The following is a 22,331-nucleotide window of genomic DNA, read 5'->3' as shown; positions in this document are numbered from 1 at the left end:
AGATCGAACTGTAACATTATTCCAATCACATTTATCTTACAGGCGGCGGAGGAGATGGCAGCCTCGCTGGAAACGCGCGGGGGAGCCTGAGCAGGCGGCCGGGGACGCACAGCGCGGCGCGCTCCTTCGCCACGCCGCCGCGCAGACCCTCCATCTTCCTGCCAGCCTCCTGGCCCCGCTCGGCCCTGCCTTGGGGGTCGGCTTCTCTCTAGGGCTCCTGCCCTTCCCCCCCCCCCCCCGGGCCTCCGCGGCTCCCCTGCCCGGTCCCCCTCCCCCGCCACACACGCTGACACGCGCGCGCGAACACACACACACTCACACACACTGACACGCCAGCGAGCTGCTGGTCGCTCAATGGACCGATTTCCCTGCTTCCCCTGATCCCAGCCCAGCCCGGGATGAGAAATTGCAAAATGGCCCGGGTCGCCAGTGTGCTGGGACTGGTCATGCTCAGCGTCGCCCTGCTGATTTTATCGCTCATCAGCTACGTGTCCCTGAAAAAGGAGAACATCTTCACCACTCCCAAGTACGCCAACCCAGGGGCGCCCCGAATGTACATGTTCCACGCGGGATTCCGGTGAGTGCGGGCCTCTATTTGAGCGCCCTCGGGTATCTGGTTTATTGGGGGGGGGGGGGGAGATAACAGGGTGGTGTTTTGGCTTCTCTGAGACACTTTGGGCAAGATAATTGCGTGGTCCTTCCACTCCTCTCTCTGATTCTCCCTTCCCCCTCTCCTTTATTTTTTTTAACCCAAAGCCCCTAAAAGCCGTTGTCCTAATCGATGTGATTGCATTTCTCGTATTCTTCCTCGGCATCCCTTCCCCCATTTCAAAAATGGGGGGAGGGTTTAAGGAGAATGATGATGTAGGGAGAGGCGAGGTGTGGGGGGGGTGAGGAGGGGGCGCTGAACCGGGAGATGGACGTGCGTGAGGTGAGCGCCTTCCCGGTGCAACGTCCGCAGACTCCGCGGCCGGACTCCCGGCGGTCCAGGGCCGATTTAATGGCGCAGGCGCTGGACTCCCCTTGCGCTGTCCTCACTCCTCTCCCCCACGCCCCACCCCATCAAATGATGCCGCGGGTCTATTCTCCTGAAGCCCCTGGGGTATTTTACCTCGATCCTTTCCCCCGCTGCCACCCCCACCCCTTTCCGGGATTTCTGCAATTCCTCCGCCCTCTGCGGGAAGCGAGCCTCTTAAGGGCCGCCTACCCTCGCCCCAGGTCCAATTCACCTCCGGGCGAGGGGCTGGACTGGGAAAGAGCCAGACGCAGCTTGGCGCAACTCATCGAGAACCCCTGCCTCTACCAGTGACATTTAGGAGCTCTCCTAGGAGGACCTCCTGAGGGGCAGGTGTCAAATACAATCTGCAACCTGTGGTCCAAGCGGGCCGGAGGTGCGGAACCTAGAGAAGCCCCCCCCTCCACCCGTCCGCGGGCAGAAGAGTGGAGGTGGCCTGTGGCCTCCGGGGGTCCCCAGTCAGGGGACAGGGAGTAAAGCCAGACTAGGCTCGGGAAGTAAGAGGTTAAGGGAGGAGCCACCCCCCAGTTTTCCCCTGGGTCTCCGGTTTCCTCTGCCCTTTCTCCAAAAATCAATTCACCCGGACAGCCGGGGCGTCGCGGGTCGGACTAGCGGAGGCACGGCCGCTGTCCGCGGTGCTGACTCCCTGGTCCTCACGGCGCATCAGGCTCCAGCAGTGCGCCGGGCTCCCGCCCCTGCTCTCCGCGAGACGGCCATTTTATGGTCTCTCCCGCACCGGGAGGGATGGACAATGGAGGCGGATTTCCCTAGTTTTCTTTTTGCCCCTGGGTGTGTGTGGGAGCGGAGAGTGGACCAAATGAGAGAGGCTCAGGCGGGATGGAGTCAGTGCGTGCGCCAGGTGCCCCCCTCCCCCCCAAGTCGCCTGGGCTTTAATGGCTACCTTGGCTTCCCCTAGCTGAGGCCAGCACTTTTGTCTGTGTACTCATGCTCCTCTCCAGGTCACAGTTTGCGCTGAAGTTTCTAGATCCGTCATTTGTGCCCATTACGAATTCTCTGACCCACGAACTCCAAGAGAAACCTTCTAAGTGGACATTTAATCGGACAGCGTTTTTACATCAAAGGTAGGATAGGGGGAAAAGGTCTGAAAGGTGTTTTTGAATTCTGGAGTTCAAAAAACAAAACAAAACAAAGTGATCCAAAACAACGAAAATCTATCCCCCACCCTCAGGTGTTATTTGCATTGTCCTCTCGGCCTGACTGCACAAAGGCTGATTGGTAACCCTTTCTTATGTATGTAGTGCACTCACATAAAAAGAAAACATCAAGAAGACCAACTGAATGGAAGAGAAAAAGGTATTTCCAATATCCACCCTAACTTGGGCTTAATTGAGAACAATGATTTGTAGTTAACATGCATGGGTAACACTGCCAAAGCCATCTACTAAAAATAAATAATTAATTAATTAATTAATTAATTAATTAATTAAAAAAGTTAATTGCATCAAGACCATGCAATAATGCATTTCATTCTCTGAGAAAAAAAAATTTTTTTAATGAAATAAAATAGAATTGTCTCACCCTGAAATACACAGCAAGTACTGTACTCCGCCCCTATCAATTACTAGTGAAAATCTTGGCCCAAATATATGCAGGTATTTAAGCATGGTTTTGTTTTGGTTTCACCTATTTTTTTCATTAAACCTTTACAGCCTTTAACATACTGTAAAAGCTACCCAACATCATTTTTATAGGTTGTCTTGTAACAGCCTTGTTTATACGTGAGGGAGTTTATGTGTATGTATGTATGGGGTGTGTGTGTGTGTGTGCGTGCGTGTGTTGGGGAAGAAGGATGAGATTTATTCAAATTTATTATCTTGAGTGATTCTGGTCTACTCTTAGCAACCCCAGATAAGTCCTTATAATCCTTCCTTCTTGGTGGGATTATTATGCTGCTAAATGGAATGTGAGCCATCTAGTGTATTCATTAGGGGTGTGAATACTTATTTTACACATACTCATTTTACCACTCATGTACAGGGTTGTGTTTGGTCTCAGCATTTCTAGTTACCACACTCTTTATTATTTTAAGCTAATGACGGAATTAAAACAAAGTCACTAGGTATCTATGGTGTCATGAAAATGTTGTTTACTTGAAAAGCTGAAATAGTCATGTGATTCGTATTAAAATTTTTAAAACTGTTTAATTAGAAATTACTCCATGACAATAATTGATTAATATGAAAACCACAGAAGTGCCTTTCTTTTAAACTATTGGGTTTTTAGTCCAATATTAATTTTATAGACAACCCGGAAATATTTAATGGTAGTATGCATTATACCTTCCCCAAAATATGTTCCTAACTGAATAAAAGTTTCCTTCCCAGACTAGGCCATGTGACCCAAATGACCAGTCACAACAGTATTTTTTTCTCAAAACTTACCTCCTTTCAATCCACTTATTAAGTAGTCTTTAATTAATTTTCCCAGTATCATTTTAAATTTTCTTTTATAACAGGTAAAGAATAGTTTGTAAAGAACAGCATTGGTAACTTTGGAAGTTTTAGATGATGTTGCTTTATACTTTGACAAATGAAGTAATTTTTTAAAATAAAATTCCAGGTAAAGTGATGATATACACAACATCTATTTTCTTTTTTTTTTTTTAAGATTTTATTTATTTATTTGAGAGAGAGAATGAGAGACAGAGAGCATGAGAGGGAAGAGGGTCAGAGGGAGAAGCAGACCCCCCGCTGAGCAGGGAGCCCGATGTGGGACTCGATCCCGGGACTCCAGGATCATGACCTGAGCCAAAGGCAGTCGCTTAACCAACTGAGCCACCCAGGCGCCCCCACAACATCTATTTTCAATCCTGCTATTTTTTAGGCAAAAGACACTGGAAATTCACAATGTGATTTCTTAGAATTAATAGCGAAGTAACATGTTACTGGTCTTTCTTAAATATTTTAAATAGCTGAAGTTTAAGAGGAAATGCTTAATTTTACTTAAAGCTCAACATGAAAGTAACCTGAAATTAGTGCTAAGTATCACCCTTGCCTTGTTTATCCTCTGAATTCTTACAATATACACACATTTCCAGGGTTTACCATAGCCTCTTTTTCTAAGGATTAAGTTACTCCAACTAAATTGTGTTTCTATATAATCAAGTAGAAAAATACTCCCATTTCATTATTCAAAGGACCTTAATGAGATTATCATCTCATTTCTATTAAATATTCAACTACACTCACTGATACTACCATTTCCATATTTTAATAATAGATAGTACTATACTAACTCATATCTATTTGGCTCTTATTTGGACACCAGTGATATTTGATATTCCTTGAACACTGCAGTCCAATAGCAAACAAGTAGTCCCTAGTTACAAACTCTAAGTCACCAATGTTTGTGCATTAATGTGAGCTCTTTGGAGCCTGTGTAAATTGTCTCCCTGTATTTTCTGACATAGTTCGGCCTATGCCTCCCCTTGATCAAATACACTTTTCATGTAGAACAGAAAACCAAAGAATGGCAGCTAAAACTGTGAGTTACAACATTTATAAGCCTTGAAGGATTACATCCAGAACTTGGCTGAGAAATTAGCACATCCAGAACTTGACTGAGAAATTAGTCTGTAGATTCTGAAGCAGTCCTTCCCCCAACAACCACAATTATTATGAATGTATAATCTTTTTTTGATACAATGTTCCTATGATTCTTGTCTGAATGAAATGGCAGCATAAGACATAAGATGGAAAGTCAATTCTTTTGAATGGGATGCATTTAATGAATTTCTTTTCATTTTAGGCAAGAAATTCTTCAGCATGTCGATGTAATAAAAAATTTTTCTTTGACCAAGAATAGTGTTCGGATCGGACAACTGATGCACTATGATTATTCCAGCCATAAATATGTTTTCTCTATTAGCAATAACTTCCGATCACTGCTTCCAGATGTGTCACCCATTGTGAATAAGCATTTTAATATTTGTGCTGTGGTTGGAAATAGTGGGATCCTGACAGGGAGCCGGTGTGGACAAGAAATAGATAAGTCAGATTTTGTTTTCCGTTGCAATTTCGCCCCTACGGAGGCTTTCCAAAGAGATGTTGGAAGGAAAACCAACCTCACCACCTTCAACCCCAGCATTCTGGAAAAATATTACAACAATCTCTTGACCATTCAGGACCGTAACAACTTTTTCCTCAGTTTAAAAAAGCTCGATGGGGCCATTCTTTGGATCCCTGCATTTTTCTTCCATACTTCAGCAACTGTTACCAGGACATTAGTTGACTTTTTTGTTGAACACAGAGGTCAGTTAAAGGTCCAATTGGCTTGGCCTGGAAATATAATGCAACATGTCAACAGGTGGGTATATTTTATTGCCTTTAAGTCTTACCCCACCAGATGGCAGATCAATATTGTAATCTCTTGGGGGTGGGAGGTATCCAATTAGTTACTTCTTGTGGTTAGCTTAGCAATTTTGGGCAAACTCTTATGTTTTTGTAATGAAAGAATGAAGCATTCTAGGTAAGAAGTTCAATCTTCTACCCCCTGCTGGTAACAGAGTGCCAAATGGGGGGATTGGTGTTTCATCAGCCTCCCCTCTCTATTCCCTGTCTCCTTCCTTGGTGATAAGCCTAACAGGCAGTCATGGAAATCACCAAAAATCAAGAATTTTCTTTAAATGGATGGCTAGGTCCCCATAATGCCAATGGCGGAATTAGACAAACCAAGCAGTTTTCTAAAAAGATGCAATTGACTTAAAATGTCCCTTTTTATTTGATATTTGGGAGTTTTGTCAATGTCCAAAATTAGAAAACCACCTAGGTAAATCATAAATTGTATAATTGGCCTTTATCATTTGGGATTTTAGTGCCAAAACATGTGAAGGGTATTTTATTAGCTTGTTGTTATCCCTTATAATTTGATAGAGAGATTGACCAGAAATGCAATATTTTCATCTATTCTGATGAGTCTTAATTCTGGCTATACATTAGAATCACCTGGAGAACTTTAAAAAATACTGTTGCCTGGGCTCTACTTTAAGGGATTCTAATGTAATTTATCTGGAGGTGGGAAGGGAAGGGCCCAGGTACCTGTTTTTCTTAATAACTCCCCAGATGATTCTAATATGTAGTCAGAATTGGGAGCCACTAGTCCAGGGCATTTTATAAAGCAAAATTAATTGTAAGATTCATTTTTCTTTATATCATCTGGGGAAACTGCCTCAACTCTAATTTCCTCTATGCAAGTAGCCTCCATGCCCTAACATACTGTCCAGATCATCCTACAAGTTAAAGTGGGTTCTGGGAGGACTGGTAATCCTCTAAAGTCTCCCAAACTTAAGATCTGTTTAGTTGACCTCTCATAGAAGGAGGAATCACCATCTAATAAAGTAGTATGTATCTAACAGGTAGGGTTAGGACCATAATGTATAGCCCAAACTGGAGCTTTGTCTTTGAGAGAAAGAAGGTGCTATTAACAATGACAGCAGGATAACAAACAAAATTGGGAACTATCCTAGTTTCTCAGGATGTATGGTCATCTTTTTGAGGGGTAATGTAGCCCAACTCCTAAGTTTAAAGATGAGTCAACTGAGGTACAAAGAAAGGGAGTTATTTACGCAGTGTCACTGCCCAAAATGGGCAAAAACAGAATTAGAAGCCAGGCTTCCAGCTAACCTGTCCTCCTGTGGTCTTTGACCTCCTTATTTTGCTCCCCTCTTGCTTTATTTAAGTTCAGCCATGCCAAAAGAATTGTCAGAAGTCATTCTAACTCCTTAGGTAAGAAAACCAAGACTAAACTTTTAAATTTCAACTGGAATGGGGAAAGATCTATGTGTAGTAAAGAAGGAACTACCCGTGCTTTGTAACTTCAGGAAACTGGCCTGTGTGGCCTACCCTGCCCCAGTTTTTCTGAAGGGCCATGGAGTTAGCCATGATGCCGTGATGCTTCACAGCCACTCAAGCTTGAACCAAACACATTGGTTCAATGAAAACTCTAAGGAAATGTAGTCCGTAGAAACTTGATTCATGAAGAGTTTAATTTTGCTGCATAGCCAATGATACACAAACACACACACACACACACACACACTCCCTGCAGTCTCAAATATGTGGTAGTATAGGTAGGAAGGCTTCAAATTACTGTCCAAATATGAAGGAAAAACAGCCATAATTTAGCATTTTTTTAATTCAGAAAATGTTTAAATACTTTTCTCAGGCCCTGCCATGCTAAAGGAGCGCTCAGGACCCCCTAGCTAGACACCAATGGAACAGGGAGTATGACCTTTTACAAGAAGGTACAGAAAAATAAGTCCCCACACTCTCTCCAGACCAAAGAAGAAGGATTTAATCTCTAGATGTGGGTAAGAAAGTGACACAGGAGGTGCCCATAGAGTAAACGACCTCCTCCCTACTTCCCAGGGCCCTTTGTGTATGAGAAGCAGGGTCATTCTCCCTGCTGGCCTTCTGTGGTGTCACCACCCAGCCAGAGCCACCTCACCTTAGGACAGCCGAGAGGCAGGCTGGCATCGACCATGCACAGCCCATATGGTCACCCGGAAGCTGTGCTCAGAAGCCTCCAGTGCCTGGTTTAATGCTCCGCTATCACCCTCTTGAAACTATCAGTGAGTTTTGAAGGAAGGGCCCACATTTGCGTTTTGCCCTGGGTCTCACAAGTTATGTTCCCAATAGTGCCCTGAGTTGTTCTGTGGTCCAAAAGATAGATTCAAAGCCAGTACTGTTTGCGGGGGAGGAGAAAAAGGCAGGTACTCTTTAACTTCCATATACAAATCCACCTCCCGGCCCAGGCACGGTGACCTTATCGGATTGAAACCAACACTGGCCTCTGAATCCACATGTACTTATTATTCCGCAGGTACTGGAAAAACAAACATTTGTCACCCAAACGGCTGAGCACAGGTATTCTTATGTACAGCCTTGCATCAGCAATATGTGAAGAGATCCACTTGTATGGATTTTGGCCTTTTGGATTTGACCCCAACACAAGGGAAGATCTTCCATACCATTACTATGACAAAAAAGGAACCAAATTTACCACCAAGTGGCAGGAGTCACACCAGCTGCCTGCCGAGTTCCAGCTGCTGTACCGAATGCATGGGGAAGGGCTCACCAAGCTGACTCTGTCACACTGTGCCTAAGACTTTGAACAGAAAGTGCCAAATGGCCATTTAAAAAGTGCCCCAAATCAAATGGAATAGTCTTCAGAATAGAACCCTAGAGAATTCCTTATAAAGATTGTCTGCCATTTAAAAGGAAAGATGTCTCTCCCTCTTTTGCACTGCTCTTTTAAGGGTCTTGGCAAGACAAACGAAGCCACACGACTCAAACTTGATTGATAAAGGGAATGTTGCATTTGGAACTATGCTGCTAATGAAATGGTTTGAAGTATTTTCGTGTTTGTATTTTGATAATAAACTGCCTCCCGTTTTTTATGAGGACTAGAGCTGTAGTTCCCGCAGCTTTGAGATACAGTCCTCATAGTCACAGGCCTCTGGCCAGTTTGGGCAGGATTTCAGTTTTGCCTGGGTGGGATCAGACTCTTCAAAACGGAAACAAACAAAAATCGTTGGCATATCTCCTCTCTCACTCTCTCTTTTCTCCCTGTCGTTCTCGATCTCTTTCCCTACAACCCCCTGCCCCACCACTGTGGAGTTTAATAATTTGCTAGGAATCATATTAAATTAGCTTTGCTTGTATGTGTTGCATCTGTACTCGTCTGATGTGTTCAAGGCTCTGGGTAACTTTGATGTTTCATGACAAACTGACCAAATCATGATGGGTCCCCTTAGGATTTCTTTTATAAGAAATGCCTCTTATGAAGTTCTCACTGGTCCGCGCAGTCATTCTACAGCAGAACGGTCCCTCTGTGGTGAGTGGCATATACTGCAGTGCATCTTTCACTAATCACAAAGAAAATTTTTGTCATGGGTGGCATTGCATCTTTTGACATGAGTGCTATTATGGCAAATCATTCTATTGCCACATCTGCAAGAGTATTCCAGCCTGAGTTTAGTGCCTCCCACAATCTCAACCCAAGCACTGGGCTGGGAATTCTCTCAGAATATAGAGGCAATGAGTCAGCTTAAGAGCCTGGAACATACAGAGGAAAAGGAAGAAGAATGCTTAGAAGTTGTTATGGAATCCCCGTATGCCCTAAAGCGTTGTAACCATGGTGTCCATTCAGAGTCTTTGAAAACCAGGAGGGTTAGAGCAAAATAGAAGATCTGAAGTTGACCAGGACAGGCACCCCATGACTAGGGCTGAGGGGAGGTCATCTTCAGTATCATTGTGTCCACCAGCACTGCTCAGAACCATTTGTTCTCTTCAAGACAATTGTAGACACTGGATAGTCCCTTTTTCCACTGAAATCTGTATATCTAAATCTGTATATCTAAAAATGAAATAAAATCTGTATACCTAAAAATTAAGCATTTCATAAGGAAAAACCATTGGGTAATAGGAAGATTTGGTACAAAATAACCCTTGGAATTTGAGCTGTGTAGACCTGGCATGAAGTAATTAGTTGGCTATTTTCTTTTTTTATTATATCAGCCTCAGAAGTAGAAATCACATCACTCCCACTCCTGGGTTTTCACTGAGCAGCACTTTGTTCTTCCAGTTCAGCCCAAAGTCTGGCCAAGTTGACGTTAAATTTTAATAAGAGTTTCTTTCTTCTTTCCAAATGCCAGTCAAGCACATTTGTAATACATCTGGGTGGGGTAGCTTGTTCTTTTCCAGAAATCTCAGCCTAGATTGCTTGTAATGTTACAAATGCTGTTTAAAATAATTGCTGTAGTTCAGTAATCAGCTCACTGTCCCTCTTTGGGAAGGTATCATCATGCCCAGAGTTAAACCAAATGCAATAAGGAAAGACATAGTTCTTATGCTCATCTGCCTCCTGGTCCTAAAGGGGAGCTGTCTTATCCTCATGTTTTTCAGAAAGCTCATCAGAGCAGCTTACATTGATCCAGATATTAACTAGTGAAAGAAAAACCGTATGGGTTCAAATGTGTTACCAATTGTGACACATCTTACAATGCTATATGAATGGCAATCCAAACAGACAGGAAGAAATAGGAATAGATGTTTCGGAATGGGAAACACTAACACAGCTCAATACTTGAAATAATTAGAAGGTGAGACAGTAAAAAAACGTTTTTAAATTCACTGGTATAATTTGATGGGCATCAAAACCACCTCATGTTTCCTGTCACTTTAAAGAGGACAGTACTCCAGTGCTCATGCTGTGCTCTGTTAGGGTCACTGCAAGATTGATAACTGACAGAATTGTTTAGTTGGCTCTTCCTAAGCACTTAGTTCATTTGGTTACAGCTAAGTGATATTAATGCCAATGTTACATGGGCCAGATCCTGACTCTGGAGTTTTAATCCCAATGTGCCCATTAGATTTCACTAAATATAAATATGTAGACACGTTGAACCAGGCAGGTTAAAAGAGCAAAAGACCAAAATCCCTAAAAACAGTTCATTGTTCTATGGTAGACCTTTTAAAGTAGACCTCATCATAATGCCATTTTTGGTTTGGGGTTTTTTGTTCGTTTGTTTTTTGTTTTTGTTTTTGGGTTTTTTTTTTGGTTTGGGTTTTTTTTTTTTTTGTCTTTTCAAGTTCAGGAAGACATTTTACATCTCACATCACTCTTGGCTCCATTTTAACATCAGAGTGAGAGGATTTTTCCATCTCCCAACACCATTTCATCTGTCGCTTTCACAAGAACTCAGAATACTGAAGAAACAGGCTTGTTTCCCAGAACCAGAGGGCTTAGAGATCAGGCTTATCCTGTTGCCAGGCAGGACATCCTGGAACTGATCCAAAAGACCACCTTTCCCTTTTCTTAAAAAATCTCTGAAGAAAGCCCCAAGCCCTGCCATAGTGGTTAACCACAATTCTCATACCTTATAAATTCTTTCTGCACAGCCTATCTCCCTCCTGTTTGAAAAATGAGACTCTGGATGTGGGTAAAGCTTCTATCCCAGTTTTCAGCTTGTAGTAAGCACTCAGTATATGGCAGCTTTTACTGTTGCTTTTGTTTGTTGTGCCCTTGACCTGTAGTTCCAGCATAGAGAAACTCAGCCTCTAGCTGATCATTCACAATCTCTTTTTGTTTTTAAAGACAGTTTCAAAAATCAAATCTATATGACCACTGTCGCGACCAAAAGAGTCGGCGGGTCCCCTGAGTCCTGATTCGAAAGGCAGTAGTGTAAGTAACCAGAACTCCGGGGCTGTGCGGTCAAGAGCAGTGAAACACGCAGACAGGACTATTGCATCCCCCTTTCTGGTTCAGCTCAGATACAAACCCCTGGCTTGTGCATTGCCCTTGCTTTATTGGTTCTAGGCTAAGTGCATCCTTTTGTCTGGGATCCTCACACCAGAATTCACCCTCAGCTATTGGAATAAATTCCACCATTAAGCCCTCAAGGCCATCTATGTATGATACCAACACAAATGACCAAGTCAGTTGCAGAGGAGAAAAAAGCCCACAAACATTTAGTGACCAGCTTAATGCCAGTCCCTCAACCAGTTTTCATTGGTTGTTCTGAGAGTCATGTGCAGACATTTAAACCAGGGGATAGAGAGCTAAAATGAGGTATCAAGAATTCCCCACACACCCAGAAATCTTTCCCATATTTGATTATTAAGACATTTACAGTTCCTCTGCCTTTGCTTCTGCGTCTCAAGTGTCCTTGACCATTGAAAAGTGCTATGAGTGCGGTACCATTTGCCTGTGACCTTGATGTCGGGCGCGTGACCATGGGGCTGCCAGCCAGGACGTGTAAGGGGAGAGGTTCCTCCAGCCTCCTTGTGCCCGGGGCCTCCAGTTATCTACGAATGTGAGTGCCATGATTAACCTAATTTGGTGGGGAAGCTAAGGAAGGGAAGAGCATTTCCTCTGACTTTGGGCTACACAGTAGTTATTAGACACTCTCAGACGGCAAAGAAAGGTTGACCTGAGGCCAGAGGAAGCAGGGACGAATTGTAGAACCATAGGATACCACAAATGGAAGAGCCTTTCAGCTTCTCTAGTCCTAATCCTTGATGCTACAAAGGAGATGCTACAAAGGAGGAACAGAGAGGCTAAGTGATTTTCCCAACATGGCATAATCAGTAGAAAAAGTATGACTCCTCATCTCCTCCTCATCAGCATTAAATGAAGATGGGCCCAAAAAGAAAGTATTTTAGTCTGGGGTCCCCATGGCACAGAAAATAAGTCCAGACTGTAAAGGAGGAAAATTTATTCTCTTCCCCGCCCCCCAAAAATATTTATTTGTCAATGTAAAACAGTAAAGGAGATGATTGCCTAGGCATACAACAGTCCATTGGTAATAACCTACATTCTCCCCTGAAATGAGAGAAAACCCACTTGGTAAATCATGATTCTGGTAAATCACAATTTAGTTACTAACAGTTCACCTTTGACAGCTGGAATCTTATCCAGTAATTCAGTATTCACCTTATAAAACATTGTTTTAGCAATATGTATGCACAACTTAAAATTGAATACTGAGAATAGTTATGTACTTCTTTTTAAATTTTTTATTCAGTTTATTTAACCTAAAAAAAAAAAAACCCACTTGTTGTGTTGCTCCATTTGTCTTATTTTCAGCTGGGGCCTGTTAAGGTAAGGAATACCTTTTGTCAATGCCTTCCACATTGTAAGTAATTTCAACAGCAGACTTTGCATTACTGCATTAGTTCAATATGCTGAGAAGATGTGCAAATAATAACGAATAATGTTGAGCTGAGTCTTCATGTGCAAAATAACAGACCAAACGATTTTCTGTATAAATCTGGATCCTTAAGTCCTTTTCCTCTAATTGTTTAAATGTGCCAGGCAAAAGTATCTGTTAAGCCTCTACTTCTCCCTGAATATGCAGAACTGTCCTTTTGCTTACAAAGATTGCTGGGACTGTGCATATGTGGCTGAAAAACCCAGATGGAGCAGCACAGGTGCCAGAGACCCCCCTGGGCCACCTGGCTGACCTCTCTGGGCTCTGTGGCCCGATTAATCAAGGCCACGGATGAACTGACACCAAGGACCAAAATGACTAAATATGCCTCTCTCACACTCTGATTGCTTTGCCACATAGATATAACATTTGAAATGGGAAACATTTTAGAATGTAATTATTGTATTACACAGTATTTCCTAAAATTTGTTTTTATTGTGTTGACTTATTATTGAAGATATGTGTTTTAATAGATGCTCTTTTCCCTCAATGAAGCCCATTCTCATGTTGTTAATTACAGTGGAATCACAGTGAAGAGCCTGTCACAGAAAAACTGACTCCAATCTAAGATTACAATGGGGTGATGGGGTTAGGACCTGGATTATGCTGCTGATCCACCAGCAAACAAAGCTGTATGACATGAGGAGCTCTTTAAAACACAACTCTTGCGCCCCACCCCAGACCTTTGACTCAGAATGTCTTGGGATAAGCTAAGCTTACAAAGATTCCCAGGTGATTCTGATGTTGCCAGCATTTGGAAACAAATAATGTATAGCAAAGTCATATATACCATTTTGACCAAAGTAGCTGAATGCTTATCACTCCTCATGCAATTAGTATCACATCTGTTCCTTGAAGTTATCATTATACATGGCAATAATAGACACAGTCTTAGTGACTCAACTATTCAACTGTTTTGGCTGAACTGACCTGTCACTAATTTGTAAGCAAATAGTAACTGGTTAATTTAGACAGAATGGATACAAGCCTGAAGACAGTTGAAGTGAGGGACATAGCTTTAATATACTTTACCCCAGGGCCAGCTCTTTATATTTCACTTTTGATATTTCAAACGAAGAGGCAGATCTCAGGTCATTCATCTTTACAAATAGACAGATTGAGAAACAGGGAAGTTAAATGATTCATTCAGATTCTACTTGGATGTCATTCCCAGAGCCTAAAATATTCCTAAAGGGTTCTGATTTCTCAACCTATAGGTAACGCCCAAAATGCAAAGATCCTCACGTTAAAACGAAACCAGTCAAAAGAGGAAATGCAAGAAGTCAAAATTCTAAGACTAACTGAAGCAGCTATCACTGGCTGCCATGTATCAGCCTCTGTTGGGTAAGGTGCCACCGCGCTAGTGAAGTTTTGGCCAGGCTCCTTTTGCCAGCTGTGCGCATGCAAAGCCTTTAATCATCAGAGACACTAAAGGGCTCCTTTGATTATCTTTCTGTGGGACTCTGAGACAATTGTAGCTCTTTGGTGTACTGCTAAATATTTAACAACTGACTCTGGAGAAGGTGGAGCCCTCCTGTGTAGCACTTGCCAATTCCCATGGTATAAATACTCTCAACATAGACAGTTTCAAGCTCCTAACTTGCTGTCAACCAGGTGAATATGTAACAACAGCTTTTCAGGAGCCACTATGGGCTGGCTCCAGCACAGTCCTGCCTGGGCATCTTCGGAGTCCGAGAGAACCAAACAGGCGAGGCTCGCAGCGGCTTTGGAGAAACTCCCAAGTGCCCCCTCCCTGCAAGGAGGCATTTCTACTTTGGTTAGATCTGCTAATTTTTAGTATATTATTGGGTCCTTGAGGCTAAGGACTCTAAGGTGTGCAAAATATTTCCTAGCCATGTGACTCTTAGGAACCTCTCAACAGGCCACTCAGTCCTCTGGGAGACTACCCGCCATGGTTGAGCTTCCAGGTAAACATCCTTTAATTTAACTGCCAGTTGAAACCATGTTTGGCTGATCTTTTCTCATATCCTATGGTCCATTGCCTGTTTCCCCAAATCTCTAATTTTCCCTGTCCACTTGCTCCTCATTCTCTGACACAGCACCCAGAAATCAGTGCCTGCACAGGAGCAGGGGAAGAACAAACATCCAGTAGGCTTACCTAGTCCCGCCACACCTGGAGAGGCTCCATGGTTCAAATGTCTCTACCCCATTAAGGGAAATCTGCTAAGTCTCATGCCCAAGGCTTGAGTATGCACTCAGCTGGGCTTTTTTTGCCCACAAAAAGTTTCTAATGGGCAATAAAGACCACAGTTAGGAACACCACTGGATAAACTTTGTAGAGGAAGACATCGTGTGATGCCGCCCTTAGCTATGCTAGCGTAAGGCTGGACCCTGAGAAAACCTACCAACAAACGTTTGGCCACTGTAGTCCCCTGGGCATTGAGCAATAGTACTACAACTTTCCTTCTTCCTCCCACTAGCTGTAAGTGAATGCCCTACTTCACAGAGTGTTTAGAAATCAGACACTCTGGTGAACCACAAAACAAGCTTTGTTTGCAAATTAAAGATTTTTCTGATGGAATTCATTCTTAGGTGGATTTGATTCAATCCTTTGGAAGGCAACACTCGAAAAAGAATGTATTTAATTCCTCAAACATGATAAGTGGACACAGGCTTTCATTCTGTATGTAGTAAATCAAAATTAGATCATAACAGGGAAAATCTACTTTCCTTACTGTAGTAAAATATCCTTCAGGGTCTGTAAGGCATTTCTAGACTACAAATGTTTGAAACTCAACTGAAACATTGTCTTTCTTAAGTTTAAAAGGCCAAAGTAGCCTTCTGTTTTCTGTACTCTTTAGCAGTCATTGAAATGAGCTTGCTTCTTTATACTGAATAAGCTACATTTTGTTGTAAATAAATCAGGTATATGTTCAGATGTTTTTCTATACTCAACAAATTGCCTGTAGCCTCAGCAAAAAATATACCTTCATCCCCTGGCTTTTTTCTGGACGCCAAAGAGATAAGTCCATAGCTACAAGCAGAAAGGACTTGACAGTAGGCCCCATTTTATTATGAACAAATTCACAGCAAAACCAGCCTTGAGGAACCAGTCACTCCCACAATATTTTTAGCTAGGGAAGTAGGTTAGAAAAAATGGTAGATGACGGGAGAGAGGTTTGATCAATGTGCAGATGTGGAATAAAGTCACTGAAGTACTTACAAAAAGGAAAGGGGAGGTTTCCCTCTGAAATCTGGAATCTAGATCATTCTGCAAGACTTAGAATAATTGGTCTCCATGTCTAAACACCCTTTAACTACATTTCAAAATCCAAATCTAAGCCCTTATTATGCGAAAAGCAACCTTACAGCCAAGAGCCCTGGGGAGGGGTTTGTTGATGAGTTGAGATCCAATCACCAACCATCAGCAATCAGCACTGAAATTCTCCCAGGACACAGAACAAAAATACTGAAACATAACCATGCAGCATCGTGTACTCACATAGGAGAGTCAACTACGTGCAGAGCAGAACTTCACAGGTCTAGACATTATCTCAGGTCTAGATTCCAGATCAACATCTTCAACAAGGAGATGAGACAGCTGAGGTCCAGAAAGTAGGAAGTGATTTAGCTGCCCAGCTAGTTAACTGCAGTTAGAGTCCGGGTCTCCCAACCACTGATTCTACTCCAGCACACCATGCTGCCTCCATTCTTTAGATGGGAAGCTGACAATCCATTGTAAAGCATAAATCAGAAATCAAGACAAAAGAATGTTTGTGATATCTTCTCTCACTTGACCTACTTGGTTTCACAGTTTCATTTCAGCATCTTTTTAAAGAATGTTATACCACCTTAGAAGGAGGAACAAAGCTCTTTTCAGAGTGATGATGAAACCAAAAGGTGGGAGAACAGTGAATGTAAGTTATTAAAGAAAAGAGCAAGAAGCATGTATCAGGGAAAAATGCTTCTTATATTGTCATAACATAGAGCCCTCCCCTCACACACTTGATGCATTTATTTTGGAAAACGTCATTTTATGCTGAGAGACTGGCATTGAAGACTTCACTCCTTCTCAACTGCATCAGAAGCACTCTTGCTCTTGGGGAGAAGCTGCGGCCCTTCAGATCAGACTCCAATCTCCTTTGACGGGCAGCCTCAGCTGCCCTGAGAAACAAGGTGCCAGATGGACAGGGCCACGGAGACCTGAAAGGAGCCAGCACTGCTGGACTGAGGAACATGTAAATACCTTCCACCTTCTTGGTAAACAAGGATGACTTTCTTTTGTAGAGGTAATTGTGTGTATCTTGTGACTGTAGCGTGTGAAGAGAACACAATGATCTGCTTCGACGTCTCCCCAGATGCACCTGCTCCATGTGACCATGCCTGCCTCATTGCCTCCTGTGCCAAACACAGTACTGAATGCACTGTTTTTGAATAAACTCTTCTATTGTGCATTGGGAAACACGGCTGGGTGTCTCTGTCCCATCTGGAAGACCCCCCACCCCCACCCCCACACTAACACTCTCCATCCAATGCACAGATTAAGGGCACCCTCCCTTTTTTCATTCCCTGTGTTTTGAGGAATTCTCCTCAGAGATTTGGACCACTCCAGGAAGGCTGGGCTTGACTGTCTCCAGCCATGAATGAGCAGCAAATAGTAAAAGCGCCCCCACACATCAACCTTCCGTAGGTCCTTGATGCAAATCACACAACAGGACTTAAACATTATTAATAATAATACATTCATCTTGAATGTACAGTCACACACGTCGCTTTATCTCATCAATAATCAGGTGAGAGAGGGACACTGAGGAGTTGGTCCATGTCGCACAGTCAGTGGTGGAGTTAAAATGAGATCACAGTCTGATGCTCAGTCCAGCGTTCTCTCTTGCCTCTTCATCCCATTCCAGTCTCTCTTCAGGCCACCCTCTCACAGAGCCGTCCCTCAGTGCCTCCATCGGCCTCCATCCCTTTACATGGTTTTATTTTTCTTGATAGCATTTTCTTTCCTTGGTTTTTTTTTTAAGATTTTATTTATTTTAGAGACAGAGAGAGAGAGCATGCATGAGCAGGGGGAGGAGTAGAGGGAGAAGGAGGGAGAGGGAGAGAATCTCCAGCAGACTACACACTGAGCAAAGAGCCTGACTCGGGGCTCAATCCCATGACCCTGAGATCATGACCTGAGCCAAAACCAAGGGTCAGATGCTCAACCAACCGAGCCACCTAGGAGCCCCAGTATTTTCTTTCCTTGTTTGAAATGATAGTATTTAATTACTCCATTGTCTGCATCTCCCACTTATTATAAGCTCTACCTTCTACAGCTAGGGAAGTAGGTTAGAAAAAATTTTAACTTTGCTTGTCTTAATCACACTATGCTCCCAGTGCTCATAACAGTGCTGGGCACTTAGTAGGCTAGCAATTCATCTCTGTTGGATGGATGGATGGATGGATGGATGGATGGATGGATGGATACACCAGAGTCAATGTGTCACTTCTCTTTTTTATCTCCCTTCCCATCTTGATGGATGGATGGATGGATGAATGGATACACCAGAGTCTATGTGTCACTTCTCTTTTTTATCTCCCTTCCCACCTTGATGCCTACACCACAGACACCAAAAGTCCTCACTCTGCTCTGACTGAGCTGCCTCAGATAGCACCGTGAAAGATATGTGTTGACTGAATGAATGAACAGTCCTAGGAATTGTTTTTCTCAATAACCATGCTCCAACATCAATAATGTCCCAGCATATTCATGCACCAAAGTGCATCCTGTTCTTGTACTTGTCTGATTATAATTTCAAGCAAAACAAGAACTTGCATAGGGTAAAAAATATCACATTATTAGAAAGACCCTGCCTTTAGGAAACAGGGTCCCATCTGGAAGAGCCTGCTGCAATGCTCTTTAATTCACACCAAAAGCCCTTACTGGTCACTATGTACAACACTGGGCAGGATAGGAACAGGATACAAAATCACAATGCCTATCCTGAAGGAACTTACAGTTCAACACATTACAAGGGAATATCTTTCATCCTGGGCAGTGCCAGGGAATGTTGGGATGCAGGTAAGGGACAGAGAGAGGGGCAGAGAGAAAAAAGAATGGCCCCATTGAAGTGAACGCAATAAAAATTGTAAAGGCCAAATGTAATACTTAAGGCTTATATTTTCTGAAAACTGCTTGCTGGTCTGATGATTACCCACCCCAACAAAGAAATGGTAAGTTTTTCTAAAACAAAGCACTTCACAAATTTGGACAAAACATGAAATTGACACCAAGTTTATTGCAGGCTCTCTTTGCCTGGGGCCACTTAGTACAAATTAAATTTTAAAAGTAGAATTTTTTTTCCCTAAGAAAATGCATTGCCACAGCTTGATCAAGACAAAGAGGGTTAAGGAAACCCCACTCATAAAAGGACCAGTCTGACCCAACGCTCCCAAGCCCGTCAAGGAAGTAGGCTTTCTGGGTCAGTGTAAGCAACAGCACGGGCTCCCTACCCAGCGGGCCTTGCACAGGGTCTGAAGGCCTGGGGTGGCTGATACCTGCCTCAACAACGGACCTATCCCCCATTTTGAGTGGACTTTTCTCAGTGAGTGAGCTAGCTTGATGAATAGGCTGGTCTGACCAGTGCGTCGCACCACTCAGAAAGTCATAGGTGACCAGGCACTTCCGGATTCAGTGAATTCAAAGCTCTCATTTCCAGATGAAGAAATCAAGGCTCAGGGGAGAAAGTCCCTTGTCCAAATGTACTCTCCTAGCAAGCAACAATTTAAATACTTTATCAGTTTTTCTGGGAAGCAAAAGGAGAAGAAAGTTATTTTTCTATCAACCAACATTCTTAACTCTCAATGAAATATTTGGTAGGACAGTCTGCTCATCTTAACTCTTTTTTCTTATTATTATAAAACTATTCTTTGAAAAACCATTAGGAAATAGAGATAAGCAAAAATAGTTTAAAAAAACACCTAAAATGTTCACCTGTTTCACCTGTGTGCTTCTTCTACACCATGCATCCTGTGTGTTTTCTGCTTTCTTCCCACTTAAAAATATATCAAGAGCATCTTTCCCTGTCATTAAATATTCTTTGATAAGCTCACAGGACGGAAGCATTTATTTAACTCATTTTCTATTGTTTCAAATTTTAGTTTAGGTTCTTTGCCATTATTCATCACTGTAAACTGTGCTTTGATGAACATCTTATAACAATGTTTGAACATCCATGATTATTTCCCTGAATAATCCCTTGACACAGATTTTCAAGAGACATGAAAAAATTTTGCAAAAGGAGTCTCTTTCTTTTTTTTTTTTTAAAGATTTTAATTATTTATTTGAGAGAGAGAGAATGAGAGAGAGCACATGAGAGAGGGGAGAGTCAGAGGGAGAAGCAGACTCCCTGCCGAGCAGGAAGCCCGATGCGGGACTCGATCCGGGGACTCCAGGATCATGACCTGAGCCGAAGGCAGTCGCTTAACCAACTGAGCCACCCAGGCGCCCAAGAGGAGTCTTTTTCAAAGGCAGTCAGAAATGTTCAATGTAAGGTCAATGACCAACTTTCTCAATCTTTATTTCCCTAGAAAACTTTAAAAAGCTTAGAAAAGGCAAAAAGGTTAGGAGAAAAGCATGCATCATCATTGAGGATGACTTCCTCCACAGAGAGGTAATGCCTATTAATGTACTATATTAACATAAATAAATAAGCTACTGGTGTGTGCCACATCAACTCAGTTACTACTTCTCCTGTTTAGGGAGATGGGAGAACTTCACACATTTAGAGAGAAAGCTCATCGAATGGCTCCTCATTGCTAATCAAATAAAAAGCACCAGGACTATCTGGGAAAGACAAACCTTCAATACAATGACAGATAGCTCTTTTCCTTATTCCAAGAGGATGTTTATTGCTTACTCAATCCTACCAACCTAATAATGCTTACAATTCACATTAAGTCCAAGAACCCAAAATGAGGAGGATGAACTAACAATCTACCTTGAGGCTACACAAATCCTATATATCTGTTGTTTTTGTTGTACTTTCTTTTAATCAGTATCTCCACTACTATAGGAGAGATGTGACTTTAAGCAAATTGAAATATGAACATACAGATTTTCAAAGCAGATGTATTAAGGGTGGCTGAAGAAATCACTACAGAATTCCCTATTTCCCCATTGCTGTCCCTCTCTTAAGTAAATCTGTATTTGCACAAAAAATATATCAGTAAATGTATTAATCACTGTAGGTCTTATAGTCTCTGTCACAACTACTCAACTCTGACATCATAACATAAAAGCACTGGTGCTTTTATCTCAAAAAAGCATTTATGATACATAAATGAATGAGTATGGCTGTGTTCCAATAAAACTTTATTTATAAAATAGGCAGCAGCCAGATTTGGCCCATGGGGCTATGGTTTGCCAACCCATGCTTTAAGTAACATGTTCTTTATGTAAAATGTTTCATTTGACAACCTCCATTGTATTCATTTCCTACGGCTGTCATACTAAATTACCACAGTCTCAATGGCTTAAAGCAACAGAAATCTATTCTTTCACAGTTCTTAAGGCCAGAAGTCTGAAATCAAGCTATCAGCAAGGCTGATTCCCTCTTGAAGTTCTGAGGGAGAATCATTTGGTCTCTCTCCTAACTGCTGGTGGCTGCCGGCAAGCCCGGTGTTCCTTGGCTTATAGGTACATAACTCCAACCTGCCTCCATCTTCACAGGGCCTTCTCTGTGTGTCTATATCTGTTTCCCCTTCTCTTCTCTTCTAAGGGCTTGCCATTGGATTTGGGGCCCACCATAATCCAGAGTGATCTCATCTCAAGATCTTTACCTTAATGACATCTGCAAAGACCTGTTTTACAAATAAGGTCACATTCCAGGTGGACACATCTTTTGGAGGCCACAGCTCAACCCACTACATCCATTTACATTATAACCCCGACCACCAAGTCATTCGAGGACCCATAGAGAAGGGGCCACGGAACACAATTCAGTGATGCAGACTCAGATGTGCTTCAGGTGTCATTTTTCCCCTTTAAAGGTAACAAACCCACACAGTAAAAGCCCAACAGCATTACTGGGTGTGGAAGCTATGTTCTCAAATTACATGTATAAAGTTCTCCAGTCTATAGACAGTAAATGGATGTGCTTCCAACAATGGATTCAGAAACAAATCAAACATCACCTCCAAAATCAACAAATACTAAAGATGTTACTTGTATACAAGAACTCATTCCAACACCCAAGAGATGCTCAGTGCCAGAGATACTGATCTAGTGTTAAGTGAATTTTCCAGCTGGGGTGCATGCAACCACATTGAAAGTAAAAAACATGTATGGTGAAAATACAAAAGTTGACCAACCTATGACATGAGGTGATAAGTTCAGAAGAAATGTCTGTAATGTTTCAGTAGACACAGTTGTTCAACACTCAGAGATCAATTTAACTCATCCTCATCTTGCAGCAGATATCATAGATATATAGATATAGATCTAAACAACTTTAGTCACAAACACTAATATGTCTGATTTCGCCTCCAGAAACCTTTGTGACCTAATCAGCAAACAAAGCCTGTTGGGAACTAAGGTGAAAATTTAGGTGGAGACATTTTTCTCAGAAATGGAAACTA

The 22,331-nt window shown here is 42.4% G+C and overlaps 1 protein-coding gene across 1 annotated transcript; it reads left to right on the top strand.

Annotated features, from left to right (window-relative positions):
- The first annotated feature begins 299 nt into the window (after window positions 1–299).
- Window positions 300–8,594, top strand: ST8SIA3 (ST8 alpha-N-acetyl-neuraminide alpha-2,8-sialyltransferase 3). The gene is made up of 4 exons (XM_045886325.1): window positions 300–577; window positions 1,975–2,097; window positions 4,784–5,341; window positions 7,856–8,594. Exons 1-4 carry the CDS (start codon window positions 399–401, stop codon window positions 8,136–8,138), a joined length of 1,143 nt encoding a protein of 380 aa, XP_045742281.1. The 5' UTR covers window positions 300–398; the 3' UTR covers window positions 8,139–8,594.
- Window positions 8,595–22,331: the final 13,737 nt, after the last annotated feature.

The sequence above is a fragment of the Mirounga angustirostris genome, unplaced genomic scaffold, assembly GCF_029215605.1.
Source record: "Mirounga angustirostris isolate CCGP_5_RB_7025 unplaced genomic scaffold, mMirAng1.0.hap1 SCAF_14, whole genome shotgun sequence".
Classification (NCBI taxonomy): Eukaryota; Metazoa; Chordata; class Mammalia; order Carnivora; family Phocidae; genus Mirounga; species Mirounga angustirostris.
This window is presented reverse-complemented; position numbering and strand designations above follow the sequence as displayed.